General features: G+C 39.3%; 1 protein-coding gene across 4 annotated transcripts in view; it reads right to left on the bottom strand.

Moving 5' to 3' along the window:
* Positions 1-8,288, bottom strand: part of CLTC (clathrin heavy chain) — a 67,052-nt gene extending 58,764 nt beyond the window's left edge. For 2 of the 4 annotated variants that reach the window (XM_060134372.1, XM_060134373.1), the window contains exon 1: positions 7,873-8,288. In XM_060134372.1, coding sequence (XP_059990355.1) covers positions 7,873-7,914 — 42 coding nt within the window. In that variant the 5' untranslated portion in view covers positions 7,915-8,288. The remainder of the gene's footprint in view (positions 1-7,872) is intronic. The other 2 variants (XM_060134369.1, XM_060134371.1) reach the window with 2 other exon arrangements.
* Positions 8,289-14,476: the final 6,188 nt, after the last annotated feature.

Raw genomic sequence — 14,476 nt, 5'->3', positions numbered from 1 at the left:
AAGTTTCCTTTTGGGGTAATGAAATGTTTTAGAACTAGATACAGGTGATGGTTGCAAAACACTGAACTTACTAAATACCACTATATTGTTCACTTTAAAATGGTTAATTTTAATTTTAGATGTGCTTAATACATAATTCATGTAGTCATTTGACAGTTTATATAGACATTTAAAATTATAAAATAATTAACTCGGAAATGTTTTTCTACTGTTCATATTTCAGAAACCATTTTAAACTCTTCATGCACATTTTTTACATCAGTGTCTTCGTTAGCAGTGGAAAGTCATCTGCATTCCATCAAAGTGCTTTTTAAAAATTCATTATGGTACCATCATGGGAAATTTATAACATGCCTCAAATTTCTATTTCTGTATTAGGAGAGGTGTTTTTACACTTGTTTTTGGATTACAGTCTCCAGAAACACCTCCCTAATGGACTGGTTTATGAGTGAAATTTAAAATGTTTGCTTACAACATCCAACAGTTGTAATTGTGAAGCCATACAGAGAGGAATAATTATTAGGTGTGTTAAATTTGCCTCTTACCAATCCAGCTGATTTCAAGTCCATGGTAGCCTTCCCTGAACAGTGTTGTAGTATTCAATTCAAACAGAAGCAACTGTAAAGGACTCAGTAATACAGACACTTGGTAAGACTTTTAATATAAGGAAACTTTTTCCTGCGGAATATTTTATGGTTAAAAAAAGACACCTGCCTTAGATTTGCATAGTTCAATAGGAAAGAATGTAAAGTACTGTAGAGAGTTGGGAAAGAGATGGATTTTGTAAACCATGTTCTCCCTATAGGTTTATTTCCCTAATTATTAATCCTCAAATAATGAGATCTACCCAAAGTTAGTTTTTTGCCAAGCTGAACATATGTGGATAGTCTTTGGCTTCCCTCTGTCCACTTTAGTGGTTTTTAAGTCCTCTTTCTCAGATGAGCAGCTGGTCAGAAATAGACGAAGGCAACTCTCAACCCAATTCTCATTTTTCATCTACCATGATTCCCAGTTTCAACAGACGGGGGTCATTAAACACTGCAATCACCTTCCCTACTTCAGAAATGGACTGGATGTAGAAAATGAGAAGGAGAGAGTCTGGTGTAACTCTAAGATCTTGTCTTCAATAACTGGATAAATGGGTAATTTTTTCCTTGAGCATAGCATGTATGTTCAACTCAACTGGATAAAGAGAGACTCCCCTCCAGCATAGGGGCTAAGGATTAATATCTGTATGGGCTAAGTATCATGATATAAATACAACCACATACTATAGGCTAACTTTACAACTGCCAGAAAGTATTGTTGTAAATATAATAAAAGAGGAAGTTGAGAAAAGCTAAAAAGATAAGAGCTCGGATTAAACATTTTCCACAACGGTATATTGCAGAATTTAAATTTTTTAACATGACCATATGGTTTTAATGGACCCAGTTCCTATTCTTTCAAAAATAAGCTTTAAAATCTGCCGTACTTCAGGGGACTTCCCTGGTGGTCCAGCAGTTAAGACTCCGCGCTTCCAGTGCAGGGGGCACAGGTTCGATCCTGGTTAGGGAACTAAGATCCCGCATGCTGCATGCCGCAGCCAAATAAATAAATAATAAAATCTGCTGTACTTCAGAACTTAAAGAAAAGTCCTTACTTACCCAATGATTCAGAAAAGGAAGTACCAGTATTACTGGCAGTTCTGTCTCCAAAGCACAATCCTACAAATGTGTAACCATATTCCCCTCTACGGTTATGCTATTCAAACTGAGCAAGCATGTTCTACTCCCACTTTTCCCATCCTCCCTCCCCAAGCATAACAGTCTTCCTTGAGTTCTATTCACGTTTTACATTAGAATAAACACAAAAACATAAATAATACAGTAAAATAGAAAGCAGAAGTTTCCTGCTTTCACAAGTGGCTTCAGGCTGGAACATATTCACTCTCTTGTCACTAAGGAAAAGTCTAAGAGAAATTTGAGAAGTTTAGCCTTATGACAGGGATATAGATAATCTTGGTTATTACAAGTTAACCTGATTCCAATCATTCTGCACAATTTTTTAGTGGGAACTTGGATAAAGCCCTTTAAAAAACATCATCTCAATAACCGTTTAAGGCATAGAAAATCCAGGTGTTGGTTCACTGGCCCCTAATTTTCTCATAAAAACTACTGACCTAAAAACATACTAGTAGAATGTATACATCAAAGAACACCACAGCATACATACAAATTATACAGATCATTCACCAAATGAGGCAATGTGCCACAATGAAAGAAGAGCAAATATTACCACCCACTCACTAGCTGTGTGACTCTACAGGTTAACTGCTATGAACTTCAGTTTCCCCATCTGCAAAATAAGGCTAACCCTACCTACCTGAAGGGATGTTCTTGCCAATCAAATGAGATCATGAACATAAAAGATTTAGCAGAGGTCTTGGCACACAGTAGGTGCTCAAATAGCTATAATGGTCAATTTATTCTGATCTTGTAGATTTCAGGACAATTAGGATTTGATGAATAGTTATTCCCTCTGAACTAGGATAAACTATCATAAATTATGTAAACTATCTTAAATTATGTCTTTCATAACACAAAAGAAGAGACACAAAAATCTGAGTCTGACAGATGGGTTTTGCATAATACATTCAGATCCAACCCTCCTGCCACCCCCTGAGTTAAGAGCATTAGCCTCAGGCACTTGGCCAAGTAAAGGTGGGGGAAAAAAAGAAAAGATACCCAAGAACTGGAAACTTTGCTACAGCTTAGAATTTGATTTTATGAAATAGCTTTAGCATGGCTATGTAAATAAATTTTAAAAAACAGCCTTGTTCTAATATGAAGGACTAAAATATCAGCTATGAACTCACTTCCTATCTAAGTGAGAACATACACTTCTGCACTACCATCTTATAGGACATATAAATACTAACAAAGGCCTGACTGGCATTCCAGGTGGGTAATTTATCAGATGTGGTTTATCAGGAGTCTGACCAAGGAACACTAATTAAAGATGTACCAACAGCACATGTGAGCACTCACGGGCTATTATAAAAGATTAATTAAAATTTTTTCTTCCTTTTGAGCAGTTTCAGAGCAGAATCAATTTTGTGTCATATGAATATTTGTATTAAATCCTGCACAATATCAAACATTCAATAACATCCATGGTTACAATTATGTGTGGACAGCCTCTGCCAACTAATCAATGCAAGCACAAATGCAAGCTGCAGTCAGTTTTGTTCACCACTTTGTCCCGAGTGTAACATAATTGTTGATATATATAGTAAATATTCAAATCTCAGGTGAGTACCAAATATTTATAAACCATAAAAATCTAGGTCTTAAATCTGCAAAATAAAATGTTGTCACTGGTTAAGAGATAGATACCTGAATAGAATATACTGGACAAAAATTATATAGCCAACAATTAATACCCTTCAAATGCTACACCAAGTACTTTCACATACATGATCTCAGATCTTCACGGTAACTTTGTGAGGTAGTACACATATTTTACAGAGAAAAAGGAGCAAGAGGTTAGTCTTAACCTGCCTTCTCCAATACTGTAGCGACATTTCACAAGCCACATGTGGTTCTGAGAACTTCAAATGTGGCTACTCTGACTCAATTTTCAAGTTTAAGTTAATTAAAATTAAATAGTAATTCAACTTTAAGTTAATTAAAATTAAATAGTAACTGTTAATCGAGTCAATTATGGAAAACTTATGTTTGGAACAACCTACATGTGCAAACCTGCTTTTTCAACTGTAAATTTTATGAAAGCTAAATGCAGGTCAAATATATCCAATGAAAATAGGGTCTGAATTGAGATGTACTCTAAGTGTAAAATACACAGCAGATTTTGAAAATTCAGTACCCCCCAAAAAGGAATGTAAAATATCTCATCTGAAAAGTTTATACTGATTGCATGGTGAAATTATAACATTTGGGGTACACTGAGTTAAATGAGACATTTCACCTGTTTTTTACTTTTAATATGGCCACTGGAAAATGTAAAATTACAGATGTGGCTCATATTTTTCTACTGGATGGAACTGGTCTCAACAACCTCCAAACCCCTGATCTGTCTACTATATGGCATCATTAACCACATGTTAAACCAGAAGAGAAGTCACCTTCTCAGGGAAAAGTCCAACAGATAAAAAAGCACACTAGGATACTAATAACTTCTCCTCTTAAGGTCAATCATTGTTTTTCTTCAAAATATTTAGTGTCAGAAGACCTAGGTTCAAATCCCACTCTGACAGGTTCCCTATGGCACTAGTTTGAGTCTCACTTTCTCCTACTGTTTAAGAAGGATATCTGGGGGAATCAGATGAAGACGTGGAAGCACCCAGCCACATTCATAGGACACAACAGACGCTCACAAGAAAGTCTGCTGCTCCTTCCATTCACTAGTCACTGTTCATCATCACTTTCCAAAAGAGACAGTATTCAACCAACACTTTCTATTAGTGAATGTTTTAATTTTAGTAACAAAATGTTCTAAACATATAAATATAGGTGGCCAGATAAATCTTCACTCTTAAAAAGCACATCAGAATGGCCTGTAATTGCGCAGTCCCATGTCGTAGTCAATAGCTTCATGTAGCTATTTACATTTACATTAATTGAAAAATAAAAGTAAAAATTTAGTCCCTCAGTCACAATAACCACATTTCAAATGCTCAATATGGCTATGTAGCTAGTATAAATTTTCATCATGAAAGAAAGTTCTATTGGATAGTAACTCTCAAAAAGCAAAAGCCACGCAGTAACAAAGACAGAAAAACATCCTGTTAAATATAATTCAAATATCATTAAGTTAAGGTTCCTGAAATCATGTATTTCACTGCACACCAAAATGAAAATGATTGTGATTCTACACACAGTTTCATGCCTTAAATTATTTCCTAAACAGAGTGAAAGCACATTCGCTAGAATTAGCCACACCCCTTTAAGTTGAGTAAATTGACCAGTAGGAAAATTCTGAAAACCTTGATACATCTTAAACTCGGAAGCTATTCCTAAAGTAGACTGCAACATAATTCCAAGCAGTATGCCTCTTCCAGGAAGTACGGTTAAGCATATAACATATCCCAGTAATACTCAGCATTGCTTTCTCTTTGCAAATTAAAATAATCATAGCAAGAACCCCTACCATTGAATGCACAACACATTTATGGATCAAAGGGAAAAGAGCAGGGTTGGGAGACTTTTAATTTCAGACCCAAAGAACCCGGGAATACAGCAGAATATGTCAACTGGCATAAAGATACTGAATAAGCCAAGAAATCAGAGTTGCAGGCAACACTATAGGTAGCCTAGGATTTTTTTCAGAACCTGCAATCCTAGCAAAATCTTGCTCAAATAGGCACTCATCTGTTCACTGCTATCAGCCTCAACATCCTAAAAAAGAAATAAAAACTCCTTTATAACTTAAAATATTAAGCTTCATTTGATGTACTTCTGAGTCCTTGATGACAGACCCTTCAGCTGGCCAAAGTAGTTCCATGGTATAAAAATAAATTTATTTACAGTTCACGCTTTGAAGATTTCACAGGTTAACTCTACACGCAAGTTCCTCAATTCTTGTTCCCAATTTTTATCCTAAGTGTTTCAGAAAGTTTTCTGCTACTTAGCAAACTGGCAGGGGCTGAGAGGTCAAAGACCTAAGTTGCCAATTAAAATAATCCTTATTAATTTTTATACAGCAAGGGATAAAAATGAAAAGTCAGGAATTATATTATCCTGGAAGAGGTTGGTGACTGGGGCTCTGCACAATAATTAATCATTATCAGCTTGAGTACACAGTCACCAAAGCAAGCTTAAACTTAGTCATGGCATATATACTACTCCAAAAACTGAATGACTGAATTCTTCAAGTTTATTTGCAAAGCAACTTTATATGCAACTCTTCAAGTATTTGAGAAGGAAATGGCTTCACTCAAGTGTCTGCAAAAACTCTGAAACACTTAGAAATCAGACCCATATTAAATCTGTCTTCAATCAGTGACATGGTTGGAGTCCAGTCTTTGGAATTATTCAACAACCTTGTCTCCTCATTAATAGAAATGGAAAACTATTGCTCAAACCACCACCAGTCAAGAAACAAGATTTACTAGTGGGCTATATCTGTTTTGTAAAGTAAACAGCAACTATAACTGCTTTTCTTGTGTATGATTTTACACACTTTTGTCTGCAGGAAGATTATATTCCAGAAGCACTTTAGTGTCAGGACAAGGTTGTGTTTTCCCCTCACACTGAAAAACGTTATTTTCCTAACACTCCACATTCAACAGAAGTAACCACAGCAATACAAATTTGGATGGAGCATAAACAAAAACTTCTGTGTCCATTCTGTCACAATGTTTTTTAACCTTTTGTAAAATAGTGTTCTATTACATCAGATGAGTTATCTGAAAACCAAAAATGACTGAATAAAGTACATTACTTAACTCATTTTTTGAGTAAAGATTTACAATTCATTACATTTCAAGACAAAGAAGCCTTGCTGATGCAAGCTTTTTACAGGTGATACCTGTAAAAAAAATGAAATCATGTTGATAGCCAGAATATTAAACCTTTTAATTAACATTTATTTATTGTTATAACAATGTCAGAAAGTAAACAGCCTTCAATGGTAAAGTGTCCAAGAGGCCACTAGTATTAGTGTCATGTCAAACCACTGGCATCTCTTATCATTACGAATTAGTCCTTCAAATGACTGAGCTGAGACAGACCTCTTTAAGAGGTAATTAGAAAGAAAGCATACTTTATTAATAAATTATTTCAGCCAAAGTAAAACCAGATTGGTGAACCAGGAAAATCAGAAGCTTAGAAGAGACTTAATTCAGTCAAGTCCTTGCCCGCTACGGGCAAGCTGCCAGATAAGACAGTCTGTTGCCTACAGGATAATGCACCATGGGGAAGAACTCTAGAACCTACTAAAGGAAACCAATTACAGACCAAATAACCTTGCATATCTCAGGGCAGGTGTGCTCTATCCCCAGGGGTCGTTCAATTCCATGCAATCCTGAGGAAAGTACTCACGCCACGCCAACTAGCTGCTCCAAAGATAACCTCTGAACAACTCTTTTCTCCCTTCTAGAACCGAAGAGGGGATAAAAGCCGCACCATTCCCAGAGACATCAAGAAAGTGAAAAAGGGCGAGTCCCCTTAGGAACCTTGACCCCATGCACTCTGAAATTGACACCGCCCTGAGAAATACGTTCCCCCATTCTATCCTCTTTTTTTTCCTTCAGTGAGCTTCCCAGTTCCTACTGCCTCGGGGAAGGCAAGAGAGGAGCCACTGCCGTTCTCCGCATGCCCGGGGAAGGTGCCTTTCCCGTTGAGAGCCGCAGAGGGAGGAAGAAAAAAGGTTGCCTCTCCCCAACCCACCCGCGCCACAACTCCCGGGTGCAGACACGATGGGGGAAAGGGAAGAGGGCAACGGGAGGTGACTGCCTGCGCTGCCCTAGGGGAAGAGAATTCTTGCTCCGGAAGAAACGCGGGAGAACGCCCCCCCCCACGCCCCGCAACGTACCCAAATGAATGAACTGAATAAAACCGGGGTGGAAGGGTTATTATACGCAGTTCTTGCCATCCAGGAAGCGAAGATAGAGAGGCCTTCAAACCCAGGTATGGCCTCACTGCCCTATGCACCCCGACTCGCTTCCTTTCCACCCAAGCCCCACATCATTTAACCCTTCAAGCTTTCCAAGATAGTGCCCCATCCTCCATCTACCCCAGGAACCGATACCACCACCACCACCATCCCCCCTCCCCCCCGGTTCTCCTCTTTTTGCTTGGGCTCAGACTCCAGCTTCTTCCTTCCTACCTCCCTCTCTCCACAGCCCTCACTAGCTCGGGCCCACCGCACCTGAAGATGCTCCTGAAAACGAATTGGCAGAATCTGGGCCATGGCGCTGTCGGGGGTGTATGGTCTCCTCCTGTCACTGGGGCTGTGGGGCAGTGGCTGCCCGGGCTCTCCAAGGGAGAGGAGGAGAAGGGGGAGGGGGGAGGCTGGGCTCAGCAGGAGAGTCTCCGGGGACGCAGGAAACTGGCAGGCAGACGAAAGAGCTCAGGTCGGGGGCGGAGGCTCCAGGGTCCGCGAGAGCCGCAATGGCGGAACCCGGCGCAGCGCAGACTCCGGAAACGGTTTAGCCCTGCGGAAGGATCCTGGCGACAGAACTCCGCCCAGGTCACCTCACCCCCTCCGCCTTATGTACTCCTCCACGGAGCGCCGCGATGCATCAGAGCGCAGGAATTCGGAGCGTGGGGCGCAGGGCGCTGAGGGCCTCGCTTACTGCTGCGACACGGAGATAAATAGAGGAATCGGAGGGACTACTTTTTGTCTCATCACCTTCCCCAGCCGCCTGCTTTTCCCTCCCCCCCTTTTTTTTTCGCATTTTGCCACATCATGCGACTAGGGGCGACCAACGTCATTTCCGTGGGCGCTTTGGGTCTCACCCACGTACTTCCGGGTGCACGTGATGCTGGTCAGGAAAGGTCTGCTGATTGCTGCCGGAATGCAGAGCGAGTTCTAGGGGAGTGCGGCGTCTCCTGGGAATGAGGTGGCTGTTGGGCCGCCTTGAGGAATGGCGGTGCTGCTCCCTTTCCCAGTGGGCCCTGCGTATTTAAACGTAGTCCCTTACGAAGGGGACGTGGCGTGGGCAGATGGGCCCAGCCTCCCGCCCTCTCCGTGACTCAGGGAAACGGCCCCCCTGCAGAGCGCTCTTGGCAGCCGGCTGCAGCGCTCCTCCCCCGCCTAGTCTCTTGTGGTGGGTGGTTTGTTATAGCCCAGGGAGGGGGGCACTGAAACACTGAAATGGGGTTTAAAAATCCTATCTGTCCTTACGCACGCCCTTCTGAGGGTTGGAGAAGCTGACGCTTAGGTTCTAACAGAACTAGTAGTCTCTTGGGACGTTAAACAATTGACTCAAAGGGCAGTGAAGGCCATTTATGAGGTATCTCAAACTGGCCTTGTGATAGCCTTTCTTAACGTTTCTGCGGACATTTTGGCGGATGTACATATATATGGGTCTAGCTGAGAAATCTGGTGAAGAATTTGAGTGTCATAAATACGCTAAAAAATTGGACTAAAATTATAGCAGGATTTTTTTTTCCAGCCATATCAAATAATTAATGAGCCTCAAAGATTTAGATAATTAGGTTAAAGGTGGTTTGTAAAACCTTAATGTTTTTCCTCGGTGTGGCTAAGGTACACTCTTGGAGAAAGGGATTAACTATTAGCGCTGTATTTCAGTGGGACCTCCTCAACAGTGTAAACTAGCAGTGTTTGGGAATGCAAACGCTTCAAAGCTGGGGGGCATCGTGTCTTCTAACAGCATTAAGGTATCTACGGTATTCATTATCGATTAATAATCTTCCCAGTACTTTATTGCTAAAGTATAAGCTGTAATAATATTTCATAATAGCACAAATACAATAAAGCATAAAAGAATTTCGTTCCATGCTTTTCATCTTAAAGAGATGTGATTGTTGTTCCAGAAAGATCCTGAGGAAGAATTCAAGTACACATTATTTTTAGTAACCTTTCCAGTTAAACAGAAAACTCTATTAGGTATACAATAATTTTGTGTGTTAAGCAGTTTTGCTGAGAATTTGCTTAATCATTTAAATTGCTTTTAATGTTTTTCCCAAAGTATACCTCACATACCGAGGGTGAGAGAATCTTTGGCAGTTAAGAGAGCAGACAGAGACTGTTGGGCAAAGAAAAGCCTTGCCACTATGTCATCAGAGTGAATATTTATGCTTGGCAAAATTTCATTATGTTTTGTTAAGCCAAATACTTGAAGATGTTCTGTATTCTGCAGCATTCGAAATGACCTTTCTAATACCACTTTAATAGTATAGCTACTTTGAATCTTTTTTGGAAGTATACAAATTCTAAATTAAAAATCTAAAGGAGTTAATGTTTTATTGCAGTTAAAGCAGTAGCTTAATCAAGTTACATTTCCAATCTCAGAATCTGGGTTACAAGAGCTATATTATGAACTGGCCACCAAAATTTTCTTTCTTAATAACTGTCTTGCATTTTCAGACAGACCTGTAATTTTAAAGACGTTGAGAATCCCCAAAGCAATTGATTTTAGCTTGGATATTTGGTGTGGAATATCTAACCAAAACTGCACTGAGAGTGACTGCTGTGTCATCACACAGAAATCTAATGAATGCGTTGTTTTCAGAATCATTTAGAGAGAAGAAAAATAGATTACAGTATACCAGCTCATTTTGAACACTTTCCTTCAAATCAATAACTCCAAAAATTTTCAAGAGAAAAAAATGTACTAGATGATAAACGTTAAAAAAAAAACCAACCCAAAACCCAAACCAATGCCTTTTAAAGATTAATGATTTTGGCTGAGGTAATGAGAGAGCTTTTTATGGTAGCACACTGTTTTTGCTAAAGGTGTAGAGGCAGGACAAAAGGTTGTCAATACTTGGTTTAGAAGCCCAGAAGGCTGAATCATTGTTAACGGTTACCTGAACAGTAACTGAATGCCTTTGTTTTCAGGCACTACCTTAAGTTAGAGAAGGTAGGAAAAAAAAAAAAGTTTTCTGGTTTATTAGGTTATCCAACTATGACAAAGTCTTTTAATAAGGCTATAAATGTATTATCATCATGGCTTTTGGTTTCAGAAAATGTTTTAGTAAAGTAGCCATGTTAATAAATCGTCCAATTCTTTGAATTTGAAGGTATTTTTAGCAGAATATTCAATAGTAGGTCCTTGCTCTGAGTCACAGCAAGTGCCATTAGCAAAAACTGCATTGCTCATCTGCTATTTTGAGGAATGCCAGTTTCTCAAAACCTATACAAGAAAACTTTATTGTGTCCCTAATTTTATGCCAGGACCTGTTTTACATATATGTACATATATATATATCCTCCAATGGGAATGACACATCAGAAAAACTTTTCATTGTAGGATTCCGCTGTAGTTTTTCATCTTCAAGCAACCCTGGATTTAAGGCCCCTGCCTTTTAACTTGACCTTTTAAAAACAGCGTGAACTAGCTGCATTGCAAAAGCCACAAAGTAAAGGCGTTTCTCAAACATTAAGAGATTAATTTTAAAGCAGAAGGTTAAACCCAACCCACTGTACCGAATATTTAAAGTTCAGATTTTAATGAAACCAAGAGGGATATACTTTAGCATTACCTAAATAAGATGAGTGGTTTTGCCATTTAAACGGCATCTTTGAGAAACATCTCAGCCCCCTAGGGCCACTGATATGAATCCCAGCAGGATTAGATAAAGACCCTATCAAAGGCCAATAAGTGGCTCAGGTATCAGTCAACATAAATAACCACTTTATTTTGGTCCTGTACAAGGCACTGATTATAGGCAAAGCTCACCCAAAAAAAACATTTACAAAGCAAGAAGAAAATTTTCACGGTCTTATATTAGTATGAAATGGACCTTAACTTAAACTCAATTATCACTCACTGCTCAGGCTTGTGCTAAACCTAATTTATATACACAAGTTTTATAATGTGTCATGGACAGCAATAAGATCTGTAGTGAATCTATTCTGTGTCAGGATCAAGCATGTTCCAAGTGAACAGTCAAGACTAGCCCTGTGGAAATACAATCTGGAATCTAGCATATTATATAGGCCCCTCCCATGTTTTCTAAAGGTTAAATCAGATCCCAGCAGAGGAATGAAGTAGCTCATAACATTACCTTAAAAAGTCATTTCAGGAAAGTTGGTTCAAATATAGTGATACACAGAGCTTTGGGGAAAGAAAAACCAGAAGAGTTATAACACTACTGATCAACAGATGCTAGTCACAACATCCCTTTCAAATGGAAAAACAAAAGGTAAAAGAAGCTTGAGAGGATCTACAGAATGAAAGGGTCATGAGGGCCAGGATGTGGGAATGATTGTTTTGGGCTATTTCCCCCCCTTTCTAAATATGTAGAACTGTCTCTTTTTACCTCCTGGAGTTATTACTGTCTCCAAAGCAGGGTAGAACCCACAACAAACATGTTCTGTCAGCAATCTTAAAATTCTGTCACACTCCAAGGATAGATAGTTCTACAAGTAGCAGTGCACCTATGCACCCTTGTAATGGTGATAAACTCCTCCTCAGAAGAGAATATTAAGGACTGAGATTTGGTAAACAAAGTTTTCGTTAACTCAATAATAGCAAAGTCAAGGAAATGTCATTTACTCGGTCAACAAACACTTCAGTACATAACAATGAAAAGTTAAATAATGTTAAAATCTTTTGAAAGGCTTTAAAAATTATTTTTATATGGGGAAATAAATTCTGAATCTTAAAGGCCTCAGGTTAATCACTGTGAAGTTTTGGTATACTACTCTTGCTAGTGTATATTTAGCCTGATCTCAATATGTACCAAATATAGGACACACGAGAAATTACTGTTTTTTAAATGCCTTATACCTCAATGTGTCATGGCTGATAAAAGTGCATTATGTAAAACAAACCCAAAGCCTGTTTACTTCCTTTTCCTTGTTGCTCATATTCCAAATAACTGTGAGTTTAATGTTGTACAGTATACAACCATATAATTACTGTTCATTCCATGACACTCCAGTAATGAAAAATACACCGACCTTATTTTTTTCCTACATATTTACTGATTTAAATTTTATTTTTCTTTTCTAAGCCAGCCCTATTAGCACCAAAAGGCATGAAAACGTCTCTAGGTTATGCCACTTTATAAAGTTGGTCACGCAAATATAAAGCTTTCCACAGGGTGAGAACTAACCTGATAAAGACAGATCTTTATTGTCTCCATATTTTGGGTCTATCAAGCTAAGCCATCAGATCAGATATAGAGATAAGATTATACTCTTCATTACTGCAGAGGCCTTAAAAATACCATTTCTTGAATGGGAACTAGATGGAGTAGCAAACTAGCACACAATGGCAGTCTATAAGTGCTGCACACTGTAAAAAGAAAACCCCAGTCCAAGCTGACTTTCAAATTTTTCTATCTGCAAGAATGAGTGGCACTCAAATTATGCTTCATATGACCTATTTAGTGTTAACCCTAGTTACAGAATTGGAAACCTCAAAACGCTTCATTTTTTAAAAGCCCTTCTCAAGGTGACACTGATAATCTTTCCACTGTTTATCTCTTATTCCTCTCTCCAACCACACAAATTCTGTCTCCTTTTTCATTCTAGTCCAAGTCCTACCCTTACTTAAAAACTCACCTTAAAATCTATTTACCCTACTTCTTAAGCTATTATAGCATTTATCAACTATATTACCTATTTAATTTGAAGCCCAGGCCAACTTATGTTGTTAATAATCACACCTGGAGTTAGCACAACAATCATTTATAAATACCAACCATATACAAAAAGCACCAAATTGTGCTAGGCTGTATTTTGGGTGATCCCATCTTACTTCTTATGATTTAGCTGAGAACCAAGTAATATTAGGTTGAGAAACACATCTTAGATTTTATCTGGACAAATAATATGATTCTTCTCTTTGAAAAATCTTCAATAGCTTCACAAGTTATTCTTTTTATATAAATTTACTTATTTATTTTTTGGCTGAGTTGGGTGTTTGTTGCTGTGCGCGGGCTTTCTCTAGTTGCGGCGAGCAGGGGCCACTCTTTGTTGCGGTGTGCGGGCTTCTCATTGCGGTGGCTTCTCTTTGTTGAGGAGCATAGGCTCTAGGCACACGGGCTGCAGTAGTTGTGGCACGCGGGCTCTAGAGCGCAGGCTCAGTAGTTGTGGCGCACGGGCTTAGTTGATCCGCGGCGTGTGGGATCTTCCCGGACCAGGGCTCAAACCCATGTCCCCTGCATTGGCAGGCAGATTCTTAACCACTGTGCCACCAGGGAAGTCCCCACAAGAGTTTTATATTATTCATATTTTCAGGTTAAAGGAGCAGCGAACAAGTAATACAGGTTACTTTGAAAATCTTTGCGAGAATACAGATTACAAATTAAATTTTTTGATTCCTGACATGTTCAATCCTGTCAGCTCTGCTATAAAGAAAAGAAAAAGTTGGGAATTCCCTGGCGGTCCAGTGGTTAGGACTCGGTGCTTTCGCTCCTGTGCGCCGGGTTCGATCCCTGGTCAGGAAACTAAGATCCCACAAGCTTCGTGGCGTGGCATGCATGCATGCATGCATAAATAAATAAAAGAAAAAGTAAAAACCAAAAAAATTCAGTATTTCTTGAAATTAAGATCTTTTCTTTCAATTGAAATACTTTGAATTAGAATGGGTTCGTGAAAAGTAGCTTTTCTGGAATAAAGTGCAAGTGGTGAAAAATAAAATCAAAAGAATATTTCCTGGGGCTCCCCTGGTGGCGCAGTGGTTGAGAGTCCGCCTGCCGATGCAGGGGACACAGGTTCGTGCCCCGGTCCGGGAAGATCCCACATGCCGCAGAGCGGCTGGGCCCATGAGCCATGGCCGCTGAGCCTGCGCGTCCAGAGCTTGTGCTCCGCAATGGTAGAGGCCACAGCAGTG

Source organism: Lagenorhynchus albirostris, chromosome 20 (genome assembly GCF_949774975.1).
Source record: "Lagenorhynchus albirostris chromosome 20, mLagAlb1.1, whole genome shotgun sequence".
NCBI lineage: Eukaryota > Metazoa > Chordata > Mammalia > Artiodactyla > Delphinidae > Lagenorhynchus > Lagenorhynchus albirostris.
Note: the sequence above shows the minus strand (reverse complement) of the source record. Positions and strands in the feature narration are given on the sequence as shown.